Below are 25,919 nucleotides of genomic sequence, written 5' to 3'. Positions count from 1 at the left end.
TTCCTCTACAATTGGGATCAGCCAATTTATAACCCTTAGTATGTTCACAATACCCTACCATAATCATGGGTGTCGATTTAACATCAAATTTACTTCTAAAATTCTTAGGTATATGGGCATAAGCTTGACATCCAAATACTCTTAAGTGGCTCAAATCAACCTTGGAACCAGTCCATAATTCTTCAGGAAGAGTCCCATTAACAGCTGTAGTAGGGCTACGATTTTTTAAATATATTGCAGTAGCCACTGCTTCTGTCCAATAAGCTTTAGACAAACCAGAATCAGTAAGTAAAGCCCTAGCTTTTTCCACAACCGTGCGATTGGCATGCTCCTGCACACCATTTTGTTCAGGAGTGTATGGCACTGTAGTTTCATGTATTATTCCTGAATCCTTAAATAGAGCTCTAAATTGAGCATTACAAAATTCTAAACCATTATCGCTCCTGTAGCGTTTTATTTTAAGCCCTGTTTGATTTTCAACAAGTCTTTTAAATTCTTGAAACTTCAAAAAAGTTTCACTCTTAGATTTGAGAATATATCCAAAAGTTTTACGAGTATAATCATCAGTTAACATAAAAACAAATCTTGCCCCTTCCCAGCTTTTTTCAGACATGGGACCTACCAAGTCTCCATGCACTAACTCTATCTTGGAGGTAGCATGTCTAGCTTGACCTTTCGGAAAACTTTTTCTGGTCTGCTTTGCTTCTATACATGTAGTACAGGAAAGCATTTCAGTGTTTTTGTAATCAATACCACTAGCCATACTAGTTAACAAATTCAGACTCTTTGTGCACAAGTGCCCTTAACGTTTATGCCATAAAGAAACATTATTACTCTTAGTAGTAACAGACATTAAATTATCTCCAACAATATTGCTAAAATTATTAACAGTTTCTTTAGATGTACTAGGAAAATTCTCATTATCAAAATTTTCTGTATTAGAAACAGTGTCCAATTTATAAATTCCTCCAAATTCAGATCCTGTAAATTTTACAGTCCCCTTAATATTAACTTTATCCTGGTCATATACATCAAAACCTTTTTGACTAAACACAATGATATGACCTTTAAATGCTATTTGACTAACTGATAATAAATTTGCAGCTGCATTGGGTGCATACATAACATTAGTTATTGTACCTGAACTAATAGAATTATTGTGTGAATTAACTAAATCAATTGGAATAACTCCTGTGGCCAATAAGGGTACCCTAATCAGCTGTACAAAATTTAGAATTTTTGTCTGGATCAAAATCTACCATCCAATCTCTATTATTAGATACATGTTTACTAGCACAACTATTAAGATACAAATCTTTAGAATTTTTAGAACTTACAAACATAGCGGTAGCAGTAAATAAAAGATTATTAGTTTTACTTTGATTCTTCTTAGATTTGTCATTACCAGTTGGTGGTTTGTAATTAGGCTTCCAATTTTTGGAATTCCTCTTGGGGCATTTAGGACGGATATGGCCTTTACCTCCGCAGCCGTGACAAGTGGGGATGAATTCGGTATTGGATTGAAAAGAAGGCTTCTTCTTGATAAAATTATTTTTTGTAAACAAAGCTTTTTCCTCACCATTCTCCCTCAACTTTTCCCGATCTGTAATATCATTCAACAAGGTAATGACTTCTTCACTTTTAATAGTTGTATGTATTGCACAGTATCCGTTCACAACCTGTTCTTTAGTGTCAGGAAGTCCACATAGCATCAATCTCCCAACTTCACTATCATCAATCACTACATTTAATTCTGCAAGTTCCTGAACAATATCAAGTAGTCCAGAAATATAATCACTAATGGAAGAAAAATCTTCTAACTTTGCACGATATAACTTTCTTTTTAGAAACATTTGTCTAGTTAGACCGGCACTTTGATACGCCTTTTTTAGGTTATCCCAACCTTCTTTAGATGTACTTGCTTTTCTCAGATGAGCTAAGCAAGTTGGTTTCACCGATAAACTTAATTTGGCTAACGCCCTTTGGTCTTTATCTGCATCTTTATCATTACCAGTAATACAGTTCCATAGACCATAATCTATTAAAAACATTTTCATTTGAAACTGCCAGATTTCATAATTCCTTCCATCTCATTTTTCAATGTTTGGGGCACCAGGGCTAACGAAAACATTATTAATGGTTCTTGTTTCAACTTTTTCTTGTTCACACATTTCGTCGAGTAAAATAATTCAATAGAACAGAAGCAAAGACGCCTAACCTAGACACCACACAACATACGCGCCACGTGAAAAAGTTTTTTAACGATTTCTGTATTCTTTAACACTTTTGTAGCGCAGTGGAAATGTCCTGGTCACATAACCTTTTAGGATTTTAAATTTAATATATAAATAAAATCACAAATGTTTTTATTTATTTATATTAATTAGTTTAATGAAAAACATACAACATGTCAACATGGCGCTTAAAATCTAACAACAACATTCGCACACAGTGCGTATGAACTTAAAAATTAAAACAGTCTATCCAACATATTACTTATAATACAAAAAATGTTTCTGAACCTTACAGTTTAAATATGAATAGTAAATTTACTTATTCCAACATAAGGAACATCTCGACGCCAAGCTGAAGAAAGCCGCGACAGTTTTCTGGGAGTGCGAAGAGCTTTCGGAGTCAAATGGGGACTGCAGCCGAAAATTTTATATTAGATGTATTAATCCATGATATGGCCTATCCTGACGTATGAGGCCATTGTGTGGTGGCACCGAGCTAGACTGGTATCAGCTAAGGCGCAGCTGACTCACCTTCAGCAGTTGGCATGCGTTGTCATCTCAGGAGCTATGAGGACCACTCCCACAGCGGCTCTTGAAGCTTTGTTGGATTTAACTTCTCTACATCTTATTGTAGAGCACGAAGCTATGATGGCAGCATATCGTCTTAATTGCTCTGGATGCTAGTTGGGAATTAATGTTCGGATGGCCCATTGTGACATCTGGAGACAGGCCCTGGATTATTGTTCTGTGCTCTCTATGGTATAGGACAGCATGGCCCCCCAGTTTGAGCTCTGATCCTCCTTGGTCCAATTTCCTGACCGAGATGAGTGGATGGTCCGAGAGACTACACTGATCCGTCGAAGCGGGCTCACCTGTTTCACGCTTCACGGATGGGTCCAGAATAGACGGACGGGTAGGTGCTGGAGTATATGGGAGCGGAATCGGATTTGAATCTGAGCGGGCTCTCGTCTCCTATGCATCAGTCTTTCTCAAACCCAGATCCTTGCAATCCTGGTATGAGATAATCGTTTTAGCTTGCTCAGGCAGGACCATCTCTATCTGCTCTGACAGTCAAGCAGCGCTAAGGGATTTGGAATCGCCCAAAGTCAGCTCTAAGTTGGTTCTTCAGTGCAAAAGAGCACTTGCTGATGTTGCTCGGACTAATAGGGTTAATTTGGTATGGGTACCGGGACACATAGGCGTGAAAGGGAACGAAGGCTGATGCACTGGCACGACAGGACTCATTCACTATGCCGGTGGGATCCGAACCTGTGATTGGAGTGCCCTTCAGTACTGGTCGGGGTAGTATCAGACAGCTTCCTCTGAGGAGGTTCCAGGATTCGTGGGCAAGTTATGAGACAGACTAGGCTCCACAGAGTGGGACCATCCAAAAGTCTTACAGCCCAACTTCTAGACCATAGAAGGTGTTCTCTGATGGTCAGTATGCTTACCGGCCACTGTAGACTAAGGCGGCACCTTCATCCGTTTGGATTGGCGGATAGCCCACGGTGTCGTCTTTGTAATTAGGAGGAGGAAACCTCCTCACATATCCTCTGGAAGTCCCCGCCATTAGCCTATCAGACGTGGCAGATCCTGGGTTCGATCTTTCAGGAAACGAGCCAAATGAGGGAGTTATCCTTAAAGAGACTTATGGCTTTATGTGAGGCCACAAGGCTATTAAAGGATTAGAAGTTCAGAACGGCAGGAAGAGCTCAGATTTGGAGCCTCTGCTAAGTACTGCAGATATGGGAGCCTGGAACAGCCAAGGTCCCAGAAACGCCGAAAAATAGACCCTTATGGACCTATTCCGTATGATAGGGGTGATACAATGGACTCGTCTTAGGAGGTCCAGGTGTCTGAAGGGCTCATAAATGGGTCTTGACCCGATCTACCATAACCATAGTTTATTCATGTGACAGCAGGGATATCGGATGGTAGCTACTCGGTAGTTCGGGGTGTTTGCCGAGTTTTCAGAAGGGAACTTCACTTTTAATTTGCGTCACAATTTTGGAATCTGGTTTTATGTTCTTGTGTTTTTTTTTCATTATCGGTGGTTTGATTTACCATTCAGCAGCATATGTTGTGCTATTTGATTTCGTCTTTTACCTATGTGGGATCACCGTTAAGTTTTTTGATCATATTTGAAGCCTACTGTCTGCTGTGTGTTATGTTCAATTGACCTAGTGTCTCACTCCATCGTTTTTGTCTTGAGGCGCTCAGTTTCTGTTGCAATCGCTCACCTATCTCTACCGTAATGTCGCCAAATTGCTCTTTGCCATATTTTTCAGTGTATTTTACCATTATGTCTTTTGCTTCGTCATTAAGACCAGATATGTAATGTCGTAATCCTCTGGTATGTGCTTACAGGAGGTTTGTTTTACAAGCTCGATGAAGGCATCATAATTTTCAAGAATCGGGCTACGATTTTCCACTTGCGCTTCCAATTCGTCAGTATATTTGTTCCAGTTAGCTTTTCGAAATTAAACCTTCATTTGGAAGGTATTTTGGTGATTTTTATAGTACTGCGTACAATTATTTCCATATGTTGTGTTTTTGGTATAGGCTTGTATACCCTTCTACCGCAATGGTTTTCATAAGTATCTATTTTTTTTATTTTATTTTCACCCCTTAAGCAAAATTATAATGTCACTTATATAAACTTATCTAGGAAATGTTAATCATTACAATAATATTATATCCATCCATATAATTCATTTATTATATTAACAAACCATTTAAACTCAAGAAGATAATATGTCGAATTATACATGAGTAATGTATGTACATACTCATATACATTGAAGAAAAATGTACATTTTTAGATTTAATGAACACTCAATGTTATATTGTCCCAGGTATGATATCATAATTTCATGTCCCAGGTTATCTGGGACATGAAATTATGATTGGCAGGGATAACCAGACTCATGAACTGAAGAGAAGAATCGGCCTTGGGTGGGCAGCATTTGGAAAACTGAGAGAAACTTTTAAAAGTGAGCTGCCTACATGCCTAAAGAGAAAGGTATTTGATCAGTGCGTCCTCCCAGTCTTGACGTACGGAGCAGAAACACTTACCTTAACAAAAGCAGCAGCTACCAAACTGAGAGTCACGCAGAGAAGAATGGAGCGGTCCATGTTAGGAATAACTCTGCGAGACAGAATAACCAACGAAGACATCAGGAGAAGAACCGGAGTGACTGACATCATCGAGAAGATAGCCAGACTAAAATGGAGATGGGCAGGACACATAGCCAGAATGACAGATGGGCGATGGACAAAGAGGTTATTGGAATGGAGGCCAAGGGAAGACAAGAGAAGCGTCGGTCGACCACCTACAAGATGGACTGACGATTTAAGAAGACTCAATAAAAACTGGATGAGAGCGGCGCAAGATAGACGGGGTTGGAAACATGAGGAAGAGGCCTATGTTCAGCAGTGGACTCTTGAGGCTGGATGATGAATGTTATATTTGTGTCTTTGCGGATAGCTCGATAATCGACTATTCGTTTTGATTTTATTATCATCTAGTTAGTGGCAAAGTTTATTAACTTGGTAAATAGTGTGATGTGAAGGAAGAATATAAAGGATTAAACATGGTTTTATATAACTCATATTTTTAATATGGAAAGGTGTTAAAGAACCGAATCGAGAGAGAATACTTGTATTATGAAGCAGAAGAACAAGCAGGATTTCGTACGGGTCGATCCACTATTGACCACATTTTCTCCTTAACCCAGATAATAGAAAAAAAGATGGCAAGGAATCAAGAGATTCATATGTTGTTCGTCGACCTACGAAAAGCCTACGACAGCGTTCCACTGAAGAAGCTGTGGCAATCAATGGAAAGCACGAATATTAATATAGAATTAATAAAAGCCGTCAAAGTGCTATACAACCAACCAATAATAAAGATAAAAGCGGGGACACAAATAACAACAGGATTTATAACATCAAAAGGATTAAAGCAAGGATGTTGCTTGTCTCCCACTTTATTTAAAATATACCTCGAAAGTGCTTTAAAAAGATGGAAACAAAAATGCAGGACAATGGGGATACCGCTCACCAATACTATGGTATATACGCTAAACTTTGCAGACGATCAAGTAATAATGGCTCAAGATTATGACGATTTAAACTATATGGCACGAAAATTAATTGAAGAGTATGATATATGGGGTCTAGAAGTAAATAAAAAGAAAACCGAATACCTGTGCATTGGAGCAGAACAAAAAGATCTCATATTAGACGATAACACTACGATAAAGCACTGCTGTGACTACAAATACCTAGGTATCACTATTTCACAAGATGGAACATTAGACAAAGCCATAAGAGAGAGAAATACGTCAGGGAGAAAAGCCATCACAATGTTAAACACCATTTTATGGGACCAATCCATCAGCAAAGAAAATAAAAAGAGGATATATGAGACTATAGTAAAAAGTATCACTTTATACAGCTGTGAGGTATGGCCACTGAAAGAAAGAACAATGTCAACGCTGAAAGCGACGGAAATGGATTTTTGGAGAAGAGCCGCAGGAAGATCTAGAAGAGAAAGGATTACCAACGAACGCATTAGAGAAATAATGGGAATCAAACGAACAATCACAGATGACCTAACAACAAAACAACTTATCTGGTTCGGACACTTACAAAGAATGGACGAACAACGAATGCCAAAAGAAATACTAAAGTGGCAACCAGAAGGAAAGAGAAAACGAGGTAGACCGAGGAAAAGTTGGAGCGAAGGAATAAATAAAGAACTGAGAGAGAGGGCCATAGAAGAAGATCTATGGAACAACCGGTCTAAGTGGCGATTGGAAGTCGGAAAACGGCGGAGAACGTTATAAACCGACAAGTAGTAGTAGTATATTTTTAACTAACAGTCGAAATATGATTCCCAATATAAAACTTTTTACATAGACAATTGACATGACATGTGTTATGACTTTCTTCTTCTTTTCTCTATTATAATATACTACAATACCTCCCCACTATAAGTTTAAACGCACGGTTGGTTTTACATTTCTTTTTGGCCTACTTGGAACTGCTGTCACACTTTCTTTGGTCTCTAGTTTCTCATTAACCTCACTAACCACTGCTTCACTTGCTACTTAATTACCAGACTCTTCAAAATTTCTCGCTTCAATATCACTTTGTTTTAATACTTCCCCTTCTCTTACAGCTGAGAGGGGTCGAACGCTGTTACTAATTGTATTATTATTATTAGTTATATCAGTTACAATGGTTTCATTAAGACTATCATAGTTAGAATCAGATCCTTTATCTCACAAAATCTGGTCCAAATGTCTTTTCCAAATTAAACCTTTCTGTGTTAACTTACACAAATATATCCTGTCACCTAAAAGTTCATCTATTATTGCTTTTGCCCATGTTTTACGATTAGGATAACGATAATCTCTACAAAGGACTTTATCCCCCACTTGAAAAGTTTCAATTCGTCCATTACTATTTAATTTATTATCAATTAATTTAGAACTCTGATTCTCACTACATGTCCATAACAAATCTAATCGGGTTTTAACTATATGTTTAAATACAAAACTGGAGGGTGATACACCTGTAGTACAGTGTACTGAATTTCTATAATGGAACAATAACTTACTGATTATAGTTTGTAATTATTACAGTTGTAATCATCCTTCAATCCTTTCAAAGCAGCGTTTTTAAATGTCTTAACAAAATTCTCTGCAAACCCATTTGTTACTGGATGATATGGTGGTGATGTAGAGTGTTTAATACCATTATTATGTAAAAACTGTGAAAATTCACCTAATGAAAATTGAGGGCCATTATCTGTAACAACTATTTTAGGTAAACCAAACCGAGCAAAACAATCTCTAAATGGGCTTCTGCCCATTTTGTAAAAGTATGAATGATTATCAAAATCATTTTATTTCTTATGGGACCCAGAAAATCATCATACACCCTCTCAAACACACATGTTCCCTTTTCACATGATATTAACTTATATTTACTTGGTTCTGCTCTAAACCCTAAACAAATTTTACAATTATTTACATAAGATTCAATGTCTTTATCTAAACTTGGCCACCAAAAATAAGCTCGTGCATTTGCTTTCATCTTGGAAATTCGTTCATGTGTACTCTGCAACTCTAACAGCAATTGTTTTCTTAACTTTGTTGGCACTACTACTCGAAATCCCCACATAATCACCCCATTCTCCACAGATAGTTCTTCTTTTCTATTTAAAAACGGTTTCATTATTTCATCTACTGTCTCCGGGAATCCATACCTAATATGGTTAAACAAACGACCTAATACCGGATCTGTCCTGGTTTCTACCCTTATCTTGAGGGTATCAATGGGAGTCAACCCTTCTATAAAATGTAGATAATCAACATCTTCCTCTTTTTCGCTTACTGTTTTCTCTAGAGGAAGTCGACTCAAAGCATCTGCCTGCACAATATCAGCTCCTTTAATACATTTAAAAACATAATAAAATTCTGACAGAAACAATGACCAACGCTGTAACCTTGCTGAGGCCTTTTTGGGGAGACTGTTGTGTTTTTTTGTATTCCATAGGGTACTGGATTGGCTGATGAATAAAGATTTAGTTTTTTGTGTTTATTTATTTCTCAAACATGGATAATGGGTACACAGATTATATAGGTTATATATGTCATGTCAACTTCTTCTTCTTTTTTATTTAAATTCAGTTGTACCAACTGCTGAGTACAAAACTGGTTACAAACATTAAAACATAAAAATCCTAACATAGCCCCCCTTTGAAGGGAACCTTCAAAATATATAATGTAAATTTCACGATTATTGTCTTTACTAATTTTCACTTGAAGAAGCTTCATCTTGTAGAGGTAATGGATGTAGATGTCTCACAGATCGTTTTAGGACACCTTTTGTAGTGGACACAAGGGATACTCGATGAATACCATCTGGACCAGGAATCAGCTGCAAAACTCGTCCTAGTTGCCATTTTTGTGGTGGTAAGTGGTCATTACGGATTAATACCAGACTTCCAACTGAAAGTTTTGACTGTGGAGACTTCCATTTATATAGTTGGTGGAGCTGGCTGATGTATTCTTTTGAAAATCGATTCCAAAACTGTTGTTGCAAACGTTGAACAGATTGGAGTCTTGTGATTCTATTTTCTGCTACTTCCAGTAAGTCTAAGGAAGGAAGAGAAGTAATAGGATGGCCCAAAAGGAAGTGGGAAGGAGTCAGAGGCTCGTAATCATTTGGGTCATCTGAAATTGCATAGAGCGGTCTTGAATTTAGAATGCCTTCAATTTGAATTATGAGTGTTAAAAACTCTTCATAGGTTAAAATAGAATTTAATAGAGTTCTTTTAAGATGATGTTTCATTGATTTAACTGCGGCTTCCCATAAGCCACCAAAGTTAGGACTATAAGGAGGAGAAAAATGCCAACTTATATTATTGCTAGTTGCATAATCTATTAATGTAATATGATTATTTTGAATAAACTTGTACAATTCATTGAGTTCATTACATGCACCTTGAAAGGTTTTACCATTATCAGAATAAATGTGGTTGGGTATTTCCCGACGTGAAACAAATCTTCGCAGACATGCTATAAAGCATTCTGTTGTCATATCTGAAATGAGCTCAAGGTGAATAGCTTTAGTTACAAAACATACAAACACACAAATGTAACCTTTTGTTGTTTTTGCACCTCTTCCCTTTCTGTCTTTTATATTATATGGACCTGCATAATCTATTCCAGTGACTTGAAATGGAAAAGATGGTGAAATTCTATTATTAGGTAAGCTACCCATAGGGGCAATGGATGCAACTGGCTTGTGTCTAAAACACTGAATACAATTCTTGACAATTTTTTTTGCAAGAATTTTCCCCCCAATAGGCCAATATTTTTGTCTGACTGTTGCCAATAGTAATTGCGGCCCTGGATGTAATAAATAGTTATGTTTATGAATAAAAATTAGTTTAGTAAATGGATGATTTGAAGATATAAGGATAGGATGTTTAATATTTGTTTGTAAATTAGTATATTTTAATCGTCCCCCTACACGAAGAATACCTTGCTCATCCAAAAAGGGACATAGAGAAGATAATTTATGGTTATGGGGTAATGGTTTATGAGACAGAAGAATTAGTGTGTCATTAAATGAATCCTTTTGAGCTAGTTTGATTAATGTTAGCAGTGCTTGATCAACTTCAATTGCTTGTAACGGACCCAAGTATTGATTGTTTTTATTTTTTGAATTATGAATAAATCTTTTACAATATGCAATTGTTCTGACTAACTTTAAATAACTAGAAAACTTTGTAAATATTTCTAACGAATTGACAGAAATGTTTGAAAGAATTGTTGTAGGAATCCTTTTTAATTCTGGTAATTTTGACTTAGATATATTAAATGAATATTGAGGCCATTGACTGTTTGGTTCACATAAAAACTCTGGCCCTGTCCACCACATATGGTGGTATTTTAATTTGTTTGGTAGTATGCCTCTGGAGGCAACATCAGCAGGATTTGTTTTTGTGTTAATATAACTCCAATTTGAGATAGAGGTTAAATTTTGAATTTTTGCAACTCTATTACCCACAAAAATTTCTAGAGAGTTTGGATCTGTTTTTAACCAACAGAGCACTACTTGTGAATCAGACCAATAATAAAATTGTATATCATTACTAAGATTGAATAGTGATGTTTTTACTTGAATAGATAATTGTGCAAGTAATAAGGCTGCACATAATTCCAATCTTGGAATTGTTAATAACTTAAGTGGTGCTACCTTGGTTTTTGAGCATAATAATTGTACATGAAATTCTCCTTGCGAATTTGAGCTGCGTGCAAAAATACATGCAGCATATGCATCACGAGATGCATCACAAAAACCATGGATCTCTATCAATTTATACTCATTTTTTATAACATATCTAGGAATGGATAATTGATTTAATTCTGACAATTCAGTTCTAAACTGTTGCCATTGTAAAGATAGATCATCTGGAATGGGTTCATCCCATGCCATGTTTAATGACCATAATTTTTGTATCATTATTTTTCCTAGAATTATACAAGGGCTGATTAAACCTAATGGATCATAAATTTGTGCTATATCTGAGAGTACTTGTCTTTTTGTAAGTGAACTTGTTAATGGATAAATATTTTTATTAATTGAATATTTTAAAATATCTAATTGACTGTACCAGTAAATACCTAATGTTTTTGAAGCATCATTTTGTCCTAATTTTAATATGGCTAATGAATCATCATTACTGGAAATGGTTTGAAGAACATTTGGATTGTTAGAAGTCCACTTTCTTAGAGGAAATCCAGCAGAGTTTAGAATGAATGAGACTTCTTGACATGTTTGAATTAATTCAGAAATACTATTAGAACCAGTGAGTAGATCATCTACATAAAAGTCTTTTAGAATTGTTTGTGATGCTAATGGAAATGAATTTATATGTTCTTGAGCTAATGTTTGTAAACATTTTATTGCTAAATATGGAGCTGAAGTTGTTCCATAAGTCACTGTATTTAGCTCATAAACTGAAAGGTCTTGTTCTGGATTATCTCTCCAAACAATTCTTTGTAATGACTTATGGTCATTGTGAATTAAAATTTGTCTATACATTTTTGTAATGTCTGCAGAAACTACATATCTAAACATTCTAAATCTTAGTAAAATACTGATGATATCATTTTGGACTTTTGGACCAATGTATTGTAAATCGTTTAATGAGTAGCCTGTAGAAGAAGCACAGCTACCATCAAAAACTACACGTAGTTTTGTTGTAATACTTTCTTCTTTGAGAACACCATGATGCGGTAAATAATAGTATGTTTTATTAGGATTATCTTGTGACATATCTATCTTAGTCATATGATTTAAGGAAATATATTCTTTAATAAATTGTGAATATTGAATTTGAAAATTGTTGTTTTGATTAAATCTTTTTTCTAGATTTACAAATCTGGTACAGGCTGTATTGAATGAATCCCCTAATACATCAGGAGATAGTTTTAATGATAACTTTACTACAAAACGACCCTCTTCATTTCTAGTAGTATTTCTGTGAAAATGATTTTCACATTCTGATTCATCTTTTGGCAAAACTGAATTTACAGGTACTTCTTCTAGTTCCCAAAATCTTTTTAATTGAGCATCTTCTGAATAAATTGTGTTTGCAAAATTGCATCTGGATAATGAAGTTGATACAGGACTTTTTCCTGAAACAACCCAGCCTAGTTTAGTATTTTGTAAAATAGGTAACCCGTTACCAAGATATATTTTTCCTTCTGTTAGAAGGTCCCAAAAAAGATCTGCACCTATAAGCATATCAATCTCTCCAGGTTCAAAAAATTGTTCATCTGATAATTGAATATTTTTAGGGATAATTAAAGATGGGTGGATTAGTTTTTGTGCAGGTATTTCACTGCATATGTTGGAAATCACATAACATGAAATTGTTGTTTGATAATTATCAACTCTAGACAAAATAGTCAAATTGCATTTTTTTGATAGATGTGAAGTTACTTGATTAATTCCAACTATAGATAGTTTTGAATCTATTAAAGGTATGTCAATTTTATTGCAAAACCCTTGTGTGATTAAATTGTTTTGTGAACCACTGTCTAATAGAGCTCGACAGTAATGTTGGTTGCCTACCGTATCTTTCACATAAAAGCCTACAGTGGATAATAGAATTTGTGTATTTGAATGTTGGGGTTGTATGAATAAATTGGTAGATATTGGGTTATTGGATTGTTCATGAATTAATGAATTATGTTTTACATTGCAAATTTTGCAAGGCCCTAAATAGCATGATTCAACCTTATGTCCTGTCCTCAGACAGTTTACACACAACTGTAGTTGTGAAATTGATTCTTTTCTTTGATTGATATTTAGTTTTAAGAAATCAGAGCAACTGTATATTGTATGGTTATTCTTTTTACAAAAGTTACATTTTTTGTAATGATTATTTGAATTATTGTTGGAAATTGCTAAATTAAAATGTGAATGATTTTTTGTTTTGTTTGGTTTTATATTAGAACTAGAATTAATGTTTACATTTGTAGTGTTGTGTATGATTTCCAATATGTCTGCTTTTGATTTAAGAAATTCTAAGAATTCCTCCATGTTAGGAAGTTCACCACTAAATTTTTTCTCTTTCCACTCTCGAAAAGTATTTTTGTCTAATTTTGATGAAACTAAATGTATAATTAGAAAATCCCACAACTGGTCTTTACTAATACCTATGTTTTGTAAAGATACAAGATTTTTTGATACATTGTCTAATAGTCTACGAAAACTAGTTGAGGATTCTTTAGAACAATGCTCTATGTTAAGAATTGAATTTAAATGACTATCTACTAAAAAATACTTTTTGTCAAACCTGTCTAATAATGTGTTCCAAGCTTCTTGATATAAATTATCAGTGAATGGAATTTGATCAATTAAACTTTTTGCATAACCTTCTAGTGATGCTCTCAATAAAGAAAATTTTTGAGAATCTGTCAATGATGCATTCTCATGTATTGTTGAAAGGTAATTACTTTTAAACTCCAGCCAACTATCATAATCACCTTTAAACATTTGAAGTTTAATTTTAGGTAAAATAATATTTTGTAATGGATCTTTATTATAACTATTACAACTTAATGAATTGTTACTAGTTGGATTTGCAGACATACTTTCTATGTATGTCTTAAGAAAACTTAGAGTATCATAATAGCGCTTTTTAAATTGTTCTCTCTCCTTATAGTTCTCCTCAAGCTGTTGTTCAGGACAATTTACCTCTATTTCTAATTGAATGATTTCAAAGTCTTTATTTATTAACTCTAATTCATTAATTCTAATTGTAGCATCAGCTAATGAAGGTTTCCTATCTGGTTCTGATATTTTTATAACATCTATAAACTTTTCTACCAAAGTTAACCGCTTTTTAGCTGAACCCCTAGTTCTAATACATTTTGCTAAATCAGACATGATTATTGATTAAAGCCTCTAAATTATGAATAATAGGTTGGATAATAAGTAAGGTAAAATAGGAAATAGAATGAATGACTTACGATTACCCTCCTGTGTGTGTAGTGTATGTAGAAGACTTCAGTTCTTGTGGATATTTTTTGAAAATAGCTGTTTTTGGATGTATCCCGCTCGAAGGATCAACAATGTTGTGTTTGATGAATAAAGATTTAGTTTTTTGTGTTTATTTATTTCTCAAACATGGATAATGGGTACACAGATTATATAGGTTATATATGTCATGTCAACTTCTTCTTCTTTTTTATTTAAATTCAGTTGTACCAACTGCTGAGTACAAAACTGGTTACAAACATTAAAACATAAAAATCCTAACAGAGACTTTTAAACTCACCAAAAAGTGCCTGCAGGGGCTTATGATCACTCAAGATTTCAAACTTTCTACCTGCTAAGTAATGATAAAGCTTCTTTACTGCCCAAACAATTGCTAAGGCTTCTTTATGAACCATAACATAATTTCTCTCTGCCTTATTTAAGACCCTTGATATAAGCAAACTGGTCGTTGTGATCCATCTGGCAATACATTCAATAATGCAGACTATCACAAACTAGTCTAATAAGTTTATTTTGATCAAAATGCATTAACACATGACTCGAAGTTATCTCCTTCTTAATAGCATCAAATGAATTTTGACAATTATCTGTCCATAAATATTTGCTATTTTTTTCTAGAAGTTTATATAATGGATTCACCCTATCTGCCAAATTTGGAATAAATTTAGAATAATAATTTATTATACCAAGAAATGATCTTAACTCCGTCAAATTCTTTGGTTTTGGCAGTTTCACAATTGCTTCTACTTTTTTATTATCCGTTTCCAGCCCCCTATTTGAAATTTTATGCCCTAAATAAAAAATACGTATAAAATCCGTAAACTAATTTTCGAAACCAAATTCAGAATTTCGCTTTAATCTGTGCCTTCTAAGAATTGCAAGGCAAAACAGACGTTGATAAAGATGTTATTAGAGACATGGGGAATCTAAAAATTGCATTCCACAACAATCTCCTCAACTAAGCAAAATTCTTAGCGAATTGGTTTTTTGTACTCGTACAGAGTATATCGGAATAAAAAGGAAAAGACAGTTAAGATTTGATTTGACGTGCAGGGCGCCTGCGCATCCGCTTATACGTATTTCGGCCTAATAGGCCTCATCAGAACGGCTTTCGCAGTCGCTCTGAACGTGAAAATAAATCTTTTCTGTCTTAGGAAGCAACTCTAACATGGCTTCGTATAGACGCAAATAGCGACATCTGATAATAAAATCCGTAAACTAATTTTCGAAACCAAATTCAGAATTTCGCTTTAATCTGTGCCTTCTAAGAATTGCAAGGCAAAACAGACGTTGATAAAGATGTTATTAGAGACATGGGAAATCTAAAAATTGCATTCCACAACATATCTCCTCAACTAAGAAAAATTCTTAGCGAATTGGTTTCTTGGTCCAAAGCCGTTCTGATGAGGCCTATTAGGCCGAAATACGTATAAGCGGATGCGCAGGCGCCCTGTACGTCAATTCAAATCTTAACTGTCTTTTCCTTTTTATTCCGATATTGAATTGATGATTATTGTCGTGCCGGATTGATTACACATATTTTTATATAGTTGTTGTTTATATACCTGATAGGTTAAGTTTGGTAGACTTTGAATATTTTCTCGATTGCTTAGAGCAATTTGATTACTTAAATAATGACTGCATAGTACTAGGCGATTTCAATGTTTTAAGGTTTATAGATAATGATATGTCTGATTTCAAAACTTCTGTAGTTTTAAGTTTTGCGGGCTCTACTGGCCTTAGACAATTTAACAATGTTGTTAATCACTTGGGTAGACTGCTAGATTTGGTCTTATCGCATTTCAGTTGTGAAGTGAAGCATGATGACTCACCTTTGGTCTATGAAGACTCTCATCACCCAGCTCTTCTAATAACATTTACGGATATATTTGTAAAAGAGCCTAAATTTAGGTATGGTTTGGAGCAATTAACTTACAACTTTAAAACAAGCAAATTTTCCTGCTTTATATCGAGAACTGTATGAAACGGATTGGAATTCTCTGGATACTTATAATGACGTTAATGAAACTTTAAATAACTTTTATGAAAAGATTTTTTCTGTGTTTAATAAGTATGTTCCAGTTTATAAAAACTTTAGCCATAAATACCCACCCTGGTTCGATGCTGATATCATTCACAACATCAAATTAAAAGCAAAGTTTAGAAAAAAAGTTTAAACGAGATTCAAAAATTATTGTGATTTGCTTGAGTTTCAACGGTTAAGACACCTTGTCAAATCAAAAATCAGTTTGGCATACAATGTATATGTCGAGAATATCCAAATTGCTTTATCCATCAACCCCAAGAAGTTTTGGTCGTACGTAAATTCGAAAAATAATAGTTCAATAATTCCTGGTGTGATGAAATATAATGGCATTACTACCTCCAACCCACAAAATATAGTGAATGTGTTTGCAGAATTTTTCAAGAGTGTTTTTCTGTCATCAGATATTAATGTCAAGGATAACTCTTCCTCAGTTAACGCAGATTACTTAAATTTTTATCCTATTTTAGAGTCTGAGATAATTTTGGCTAGTAAGAAATTGAAAGACAAAATGACGTGTGGACCTGATAATATTTCATCCTTTTTGGTTAAGGATTGTATAGGTGCCTTAACTGTGCCACTATTAAAATTTTTAATTTATGTCTTCTTAACAAGGAATATCCGAGTCTCTGGAAGGAGTCAAAAGTGTGCCCAATATTCAAAACTGGTGAAAAGGGCCAGGTAGAAAACTACAGACCAATTTCCATTATTTGCAATCTATCGAAAGTCTTTGAAATAGTTTTGTATAATCGTATTTACTCACGCACTCGTAATCAGCTGTCTCAATATCAACATGGTTTTGTCTCCAATCGGTTCACTGTGACAAACTTATTAATGGTCACACAATATATCTCAGCGGCCCTAGGTAATAGAGGTCAAGTTGACGTCATATACACTGACTTTACGAAGGCGTTCGACAGAATTCACCACGGCGTATTACTTTCTAAATTGTGTCTCTTTGGTCTTTCTGAGGATGCCGTGACTTTTATGAGGTCTTACTTGTCAAATAGAATGCACTTTGTTGCTTATAATGGTTACAAATCGGAAAAGTACCTAGCTTCTTCAGGGGTTATACAAGGTTCTAATCTAGGTCCATTATTGTTCTTGTTATTTATTAACGATCTGTGTGAATCAATTTCTGCACCATGTTTATGTTATGCCGATGATTTAAAGATTTTTTCATTGATAAGCGACCTTAATGATTGTCATTTTCTGCAGAGTGAACTGAATCGAGTACATGAATGGTATAATGCAAATCATTTGAATCTTAATGCCAATAAGTGCAAAGTAGTTAGTTATTCTAGGAAACAGTCTAATATATACCATCCTTATATTATCGACGGCAATGAACTTGAACGTTTGAATAAAATTAAAGACCTTGGAGTTACATTTGATTATAAACTCACCTTTGTTGAACATGTTAATTTAAAAGTTAAAGAAGCACTTAAATCTTATGGATTCATAATTAGAAATAGTCAAAATCTCACTAATACTAAGGCAATTAAATTACTTTATTACACTTTTGTACGCTGTAAACTGGAATATGCCTCTGTCATTTGGTCACCTTTTTATGATGTACATATCCAAATTATAGAGCAGGTGCAGCGTAAATTTTTAAAATTTTTGTCTTTCAAAATTAACGGCATATATCCCAAGAGGGGCATCAGCAATAGTGAGTTGTGTAGCGGTTTAGACGTAGTATCATTAGAATCTAGACGAATTAATGCCCCCCTAATATTCCTGTACAAGCTACTACACAATCTCATTGACTGCCCTGATATTCTTCGACAAATAAATTTTAACGTTCCATCTTATCCAGTGAGAAATTCGATTACGTTCAGAAATACACAAGCTAGAACTAATCTTAAGTTAAATTCTCCTCTATTTCTCATGTGCAACTATTATAATTCCGTAAGTGCTTACTGCGATATATTTCACTGCAGTTTAAAGCAGCTTACTATAGTTTATTTTTATGAACGAGAGAGTAATTAGCATAATTTTAATTGGTAGCTCCGACCACTCCATGGGCGTGCTCAAGATTAATTGAAAAATTACTTTGAATAATTGTAAAAAATAAATGAATTATTTCAGTGTTATAAAGTGTTATGTGTATGTAAACAAAAGTGACCTCTTTTATCACACACTATATTAGAACTGACTGGCCTACATTAAAAAGGGTTTTAAAAAATTCACATTTTTTTTAATTTTTAAAAATTACAAAAGAGAAAAAGAGTTTTTAAAACCGTCTAAGGTATGTTAAATAGATGAATAAAAATATTAATATAAAACTTACAGCTACTTGTTACAAATCCAAATCAGATTCAGAAGATGAACTTTCAGAACCAAGATTTATAATAACTGGCTCGATCATTTTATCAGTAATATTGTCCAGCTTCCACATTTTTTCCTCTTCTTTAATAGTGTGATTTACTGCCTTTTCCCAGTTTTCAGGTTTTACATTATTTACGGCCTCCAAAAACAACTGTTTAACATCATGAATTTTAAAAGTGGTATTTTTCTTGAAACTTCACTCTTTATCTGTGCCCATACCAGTTCAATCGGGTTTAATTCACAATGATATGGTGGGGATCTAAGTACTGTCATTCCACGATTTTTGGCAATTTCATCAATTTCGTATTTTTTAAATTTTTCTTTATGAAGGGCACACAACGAATAAAGTTCCTTTTTTATAGATCCGGGATGGTACGTAATATTTTTTGAATTCAGCCAATTCTGCAAGTCTTTTTTTAACCACTTGGTTGTGGGCAGTCCTTCTATAAGTCTGGAGTGATAACTTGTATTATCCATTACTATTACACAGTTCTTAGGAAGAAGATCTATCATTTGTTCGAACCATTCTTGAAAGACATCAGCGTTCATGTCTTCATGGTAGTCACCGGTACGAGTTGATTCAAAAGTTAATAAACCACCTTCAACAAAACCGTCTGAACTGCCAATGTGTACTATTATTAGCCTGCGTCCCTTTCCTGATGGTGGGTTTAAACCAGTAGATAAGTTATTTACAAAAGCGTGCCTTTGACTTGTAACAGTTTCATCCTGCCAAAATTTATTTGGTGTATGACCCTCGTTGATCCATGTTTCATCAAGATAAAATATTTTTCCTTTTTGGTTTCTCATTTCCTTTATGGTTCTTAGAAAATGTCTTCTCCATATGACAATATCGCTTCTTTCTAATAAAATAGACTTTCTGGGATTCTTTTTCCAGCGGAAGCCTATTTCTTTTAAAAGTTTCCATAACGTACTTCGACTCATTTCTGGGTAATCCTTATCATCTCGAACTGAGACAAGAACTTTATCCAATGTTGTAAATTCTTGTCTAAAGAAGAATTCATGCACTTTCCGTCGAAGTCCTTCTTTAAAATGATATTCTATTTGAAATTTTGGTTTCCCTGGAGCATTACGTGGCATTTGAAAACTACCACATTTCTCTTCTTTAATAACTCTGTAAATCGTAGATTTCCCAACACCAAGTGTACTGCTAACTAACTCAACGGTCTCATCAACACTTTCACATAAACGTTTGTCTGTAAATGATTTAAAACAATTAAATATTAATGTTTTTTCATTAACTGTTAGAGGACCAATTTTTCGGCGTTTACACGGCACTTCCAAATTTTCCATAACACTAGTATACACAATAAACTGCACCTTGCAACTGAAGTACCTACTTTTAGTGAACTGTTAAGAATTTTGAATACGCCACTTGGACCTTCCTACAAAATGGAAAAACCCACTATCACATTTTTTGTGGAATAAGTTTAGAAGGTAATTATCTAGTCAATTACTGTCGTAGAGTCCTGGAATTAAAGAATTAAATGTTTGATTGTTGTTCGTGGAATGCACTCATTTCAGATAAAATAAAACGTTTTATTTTATCTAAAGAATTAAACTTTATTTTGCAAATAGGTAGGTACCTATTAAACTTTTATTGGTTATATATAACCAATAAAATAAACATCTTACATTTCTTGCAAATTCATTAGTACCTGTTAACCTCCATCACTCCGACACTGGCAACCTTATTTAGGGATTAGTAAACCTCACAACTATTGTATTCTATTCTGCTCCAACCTTTATACCTGGTGGTCATACTCAATTTAAAATTGTTTTCCTATATACTTCTGTAAATTTGTTGACAAATATCTGTTTTTCATTGAGTCACCCGTATCAACAGTTTAGGGATTTGCATACATAATTTATTGTTTTATTACTCTCTCATACATAAAAATACACTATAGGATGGCTGAGATCTACCTAGGTGATTGAGTAGTTTCTTTATGTTAAGGTAAAATACTCGAAAAATGTGTTATTAGTTAGTACCTATGAATTATTAATATTTCATTTAACTTTAGTATTGTATTTTGTCCTATAAATGGATTCTGTTGGACAATAAACGCTATTAAGATTTAGCCATACGGCTCACACTCCCTCTAAGGGGAAAATTCACTCATTCCAGATATCTACAGTATCAAAAGGATTGAGCTCTGGTGTGACTCTGAGATTATTGTTGTTAGGTATCGCCACATCGATTAGCGTTGTTTGTCTTGTTAAACGCTAAACGCTATTATTAATATTATTATTAAAAATGTTCTCATATTTTCTTAATAAAACATTTAATTGTGATTTAAAGTCAATTTCATTTATACTTATTTCATTAATCTGGGTACACTTACTAAAACTTAATTCATGATTTACAATATAGACTTTTGTTCCCTTTATGGATAAATTAAATTTTATAAAGATATCTCTGCCTAACAGTGCCGTAGTAGCTCCCTCCACTACTGTCAATGAAACATTTTCAACTCTATCACCTATTTTGCTTTGTACCTCAATTTTACCTTTTGGTATTACCACTGGTCCATCATAATACTTTAATTTAATCAAACTTGGCTTTAACTCTACCATTGAAAAACATTGATTATACATACTAAAAGGAATGCAAGAAACACCAGCTCCTGTATCTATTTCCATAACAATAGGCTGCTGATTTATTAAAACGGTTATTGACATTGGTTTAATATAAGCCTCAACATTATAAACATCCATCTGCAGCATCTCCACCATACCATCTACCTCTGAGGTATCGTCCTCAGCATCTACATTATTATCCATTTCTATAAAATTGTTTCCCCTAACTTTACATGCTGCTGCAATATGCCCTACTTTTTTTACATTTATTACAAATAAATTTTCTAAACTTACACATTTTAAAATCATGATCTGGTTTATTACAATAAAAACACAAATTATCTCTTTTATTACTTACAAATATCCTACCAGTCTTAGTTTGATTTGATGAACCTGGTTGTTTTACTTGAATTTTCTTACCACCTTCCCTTTTGACTTCTGAATAATTTAGGTCCACTCCTCTGGATTCCCTCAAAGCTGCTTCTTTTGCCAGTGCTATTTCTAAAAGATCTTTTAAAGTCCTATGGGGATCTTCACATAAACGGACTAATATTGGGCCTGGTTTTATTCCAACTACGAATTTCTCGTGTACTCTATACATTAACTTATCACCAAATTCACATTGAGTTACCATATTTTTGACTTTAATATACCATTCATTTATAGTTCCGTCTTCCTGTCTCAATGTTTCAAATTTTATTCTTCTTCTATAAATTGCAATGCGAGGTTTAATTTGGCTTTTTAATAGTGCCATAATATCATCAAATGATTTCTCTTTTGGTTTGCTAGGTGCACATAGGTTTTTCAACACTTTGTAAATGTCTTCACTGAGTAATGTTAATAATACAGCAACCTGTCTTCCTTCTTCTACTAAATTAGCCAATAAATATTGTTCTAACCTTTCTTCAAATATTTCAAAATCGTCACCACTTCTAAACGTTGCTAATGAAGATATATTCCCTGCATGTATGGGCAATGTCTACACTAAAAATATGTACATAAACGAAATCCTTAAAATATACACAATCACTTTACCATTTACCTCGTCGCCAAATTAGTGTGATGTGAGGGAAGAATATAAAGGATTAGACATGGTTTTATATAACTTATATTTTTAATTAACTAATAGTCGAAATATGATTCCCAATATAAAACTTTTTACATAGACAATTGACATGACATGTGTTATGACTTTCTTCTTCTTTTCTCTATTATAATATACTACAGAAAATATTTAGAAAAAAATTGTTTTTAAGTTTTAACTTAAGTTACTGACTACTACTCATACTTTGACTATAATTTCTGTTATTCTTCTTTAAACATTTATGTTTTATGTTTTTATTGCGTTGTTGCAAATGTATGAATTATTATTATGATGTACATAATTTTGTGTACCGTTTATTAATTTTTATGCAGTATTGGTTTGAAACTCTTATATTTTTTCCAACTGTTTCATTGTATTAATCTTACTTTGTATATTTATATATAAATTATAATAACGTTTATAACTTTTCAGGTCTGTCATGGCAGGAAAATCAGACAATATCATGAAGACAGAGAAGGAAAATCTATGAAGTTACAAGAGTATTTAATTGGAAAGTGGGACAACAATTATTATGAAACACTCCTTGCTCGAGCTAAAGCAGAAGAACAACACAAACATATAGACCCCCCAGTTAAAAAAATTGATAATGTTAATTTACCTTATTATGAAATAATCATGGACAACGGCACTCAATGTAGTTTGAACAACAACAAACCTCGTATGACAAAAGTACTTTATGTTTGCTACATTCATGGCAAGCACGAGATTTATTCTGTAGATGAATCACAAACGTGTGTCTATGAAATCATAATTTTATCACCTTTGCTCTGTGCCCACCCTAGATATAAACCTAAAGAATCAGGGGAGAATCAATTAAATTGTGTGCCTATAGATGGAAGCTACAAAATGCCCTACAGTCTGGCTAAACTTAATTACGATTCAGCACAGTTAAGAAGAAGATCAGAGTTAGATAGATTTAAAGTAGAACTCATAAAATTGGAAAAAGATAAAGATGAACCTGTAAGTAATGCAGAATCTAAACCTTTAGACCCAGCACCTGTAGAAAACTTCTTAAGAGGAAAGAATTGTTTGCATGGCGGTACAGGTTGGTGGAAGTTTGAGTTTTGTTATGGAAAGTCAGTAGAGCAGTATCATGTGGAAAAAGACGGTAAAAGAGTGTCCATAAATCTAGGTGTGTTTCACAAGCAAGCTCATCTTGACTGGATACTTGAAAATCCACACAAACGACCAAAACCAGTAGCTCAAAGAAAACAGCTATCTCACTTGTACTCTGGAGGTTCCATTTGCAAAGAAACTGGTAAGCCAAGACAGACAGAAGTCAAGTTGAAGTGTCTACAAAATCCTAGTAGTTCTAATGCAGTTTCACTATACTTACTTGAACCTAAAGTGTGCCAGTATATCTTGGGAGTAGAGTCACCGTTGATCTGTGATATCTTGTCCAAAGCTGATGAGAATGGACTAGTTGAAGTAGACAGTGCGGATTTCACAGAGACTGAAAAAACAGCTACTATTAATGTAGGCTACTGAATGTCGAGTTGCAAATATTTAAGTGATAATAGTAAAATAAATCCAATCGAAATATACATATAATTCTTACTGTTTATCGTTTTGTATATTTTTTAAAATGCTTATTATTGTACCGAGGAATTTGTTGTATATTTTGGTTCTTGTAGAATACGAATAACCATAGAAGTGGACTGTATAAAAGAAACCGGTAATAATTTTACAAGTATTTCATTGATGGTCTGTTTCTATTGGCACATTATACCATTTGGTAGTTGAAGTAATTTATTTAAAAACTGTAAGATATTATTACTTACTTAAGAAAAAAACCCAAGGACTTTTAGAAACAATTAATTTATAATTATTTTTGTTGTTTTACAGATGTAAAATCCTGTTTAAATAATAGTATTATTAAAAAACTTCAGTTGTGCATTTTTTTGTAATGGTGTTGCATTCAAAATTTATATTTAGATTAAATGGACAATAGTGAAATGAAAACATTAACGATGTGTCTTCTTTTTATTATTTGGTTTTTTAAACGTTTGCAATGAAGATTAAATAGAGAAATTCGATACATACTTATAGTATAAGGCTTATAAACATACAAAAAAATGGAATAACGCTGTTAGTGGTGGACTTTAATGCCAGGGTTGGGGGAAAAAAGACGATAGGTTAGGAAACTTCAGTATTAAAATTTTCAGTTGAGTAGGGGATAAGCTTGTCCAATTTTATAAAGAAATACAATTTGCAATTATGAATGAATATTTTAAATTATTCGTCGAAGAATATATAATGGAACTTGACAGGCGATACTATTAGAAATATCTCAAGGAGCCAAACGGGCACAACTAAAAGATGTTATAAAATTCAATAAAATTGTCGAAGACTTCTCTTTGAGAGCGGATGTCCGCTCAGATTGTACGTCTTCCGGTGCGGATCATTTATTCTCAAATCTTGTTTTAGTCTTATATTCTTGTCTTTAGTTCGTACAGACCAATAAGAGCTCAGGGTTTTATGTTTCTCCACGATTGTTCCTATCATGTGAAAATTTCCATCTTTTTAAATTTTACTTACATTGCAAAATGCCGGTTCTGAGTCTTATTACGCGACTGCCATAATATGCTAATCCATAAGCTGAAAATGTCTTTTCCTTTTGATATACGGTATTAGCAGAAAAGCCTCTCATAGCAAATGACGTCGTTCAGTAGTGATTTTAATTAGAGCCGTGGAACCCATGAAACTTCTACGGGATTTCCATATTGTTAAATGCCTTGACTGACCAAACATAGTATGTCATGTGTTACTCTCTTGTTTCTTCTTTTTTTATCTCAGAAACCACTTTCTTACTGATGGGGCGGGGTAATTTCTATTATAGGGGAATATTTTGGGGAATAACAGATAAACAATGAAAAACTAAGGATCACTGAGTAGGAAGGGAAGATTTCAAGATGGAATGTATACCTATATTAAAAATATATCAAAAATGTATCTAAATATTTGGATCATATGAATCCTATGATTTAAATATTTAGATGAAGTCTTGGGATATTTACTAAAAGATTGGAGAAAAACAAGTCTAACCTTTACACCAAAACCTGTGAAAACCGACTTTATTCCGTCTAGATCATGTACACATCGTCGAACATTCATGTTAAAAACGATGGAAAAGATGTTAAATTACTACATCCAGACTAAAAAAAAATGAGAGAAAATCCTTTGTGCTAGCTGCAATAGCCTGACCAAGCAGATAAGCCAGTAGAAGCCACCGTGTATAATCTAGTGTCGAGTTTCGAGAGGAGCTTACATCAAAAAGACGTAGTAGTATTTGTTGCATTGGACAACTTAAACGCATTATTGCTGAGTCATATCTGTAGAAACACGTCTATCTTCTTCACGTGCCATGTCAGAATTATCCTTTAAGGATCAGTTCTAGTACTTTAATGCCCATTTTCTGTCCTACTTCGTGTATACGATTAAACAGAATTTGGAAACCTCCAATATTTTCTGAGAGAATTACTCGATCGCCAGCGTATCTAATTATCAGATCATT

The 25,919-nt window shown here is 33.9% G+C and overlaps 1 protein-coding gene across 1 annotated transcript in view; it reads left to right on the top strand.

Moving 5' to 3' along the window:
* LOC140450820 (endoplasmic reticulum lectin 1) overlaps positions 1–24,299 on the top strand; it is a 37,396-nt gene extending 13,097 nt beyond the window's left edge. Inside the window, exon 2 of the mRNA XM_072544495.1 lies at positions 22,817–24,299. Coding sequence (XP_072400596.1) covers positions 22,817–23,893 — 1,077 coding nt within the window. The 3' untranslated portion in view covers positions 23,894–24,299. The remainder of the gene's footprint in view (positions 1–22,816) is intronic.
* Positions 24,300–25,919: the final 1,620 nt, after the last annotated feature.

Source organism: Diabrotica undecimpunctata, chromosome 1 (genome assembly GCF_040954645.1).
Source record: "Diabrotica undecimpunctata isolate CICGRU chromosome 1, icDiaUnde3, whole genome shotgun sequence".
NCBI lineage: Eukaryota > Metazoa > Arthropoda > Insecta > Coleoptera > Chrysomelidae > Diabrotica > Diabrotica undecimpunctata.
Note: the sequence above shows the minus strand (reverse complement) of the source record. Positions and strands in the feature narration are given on the sequence as shown.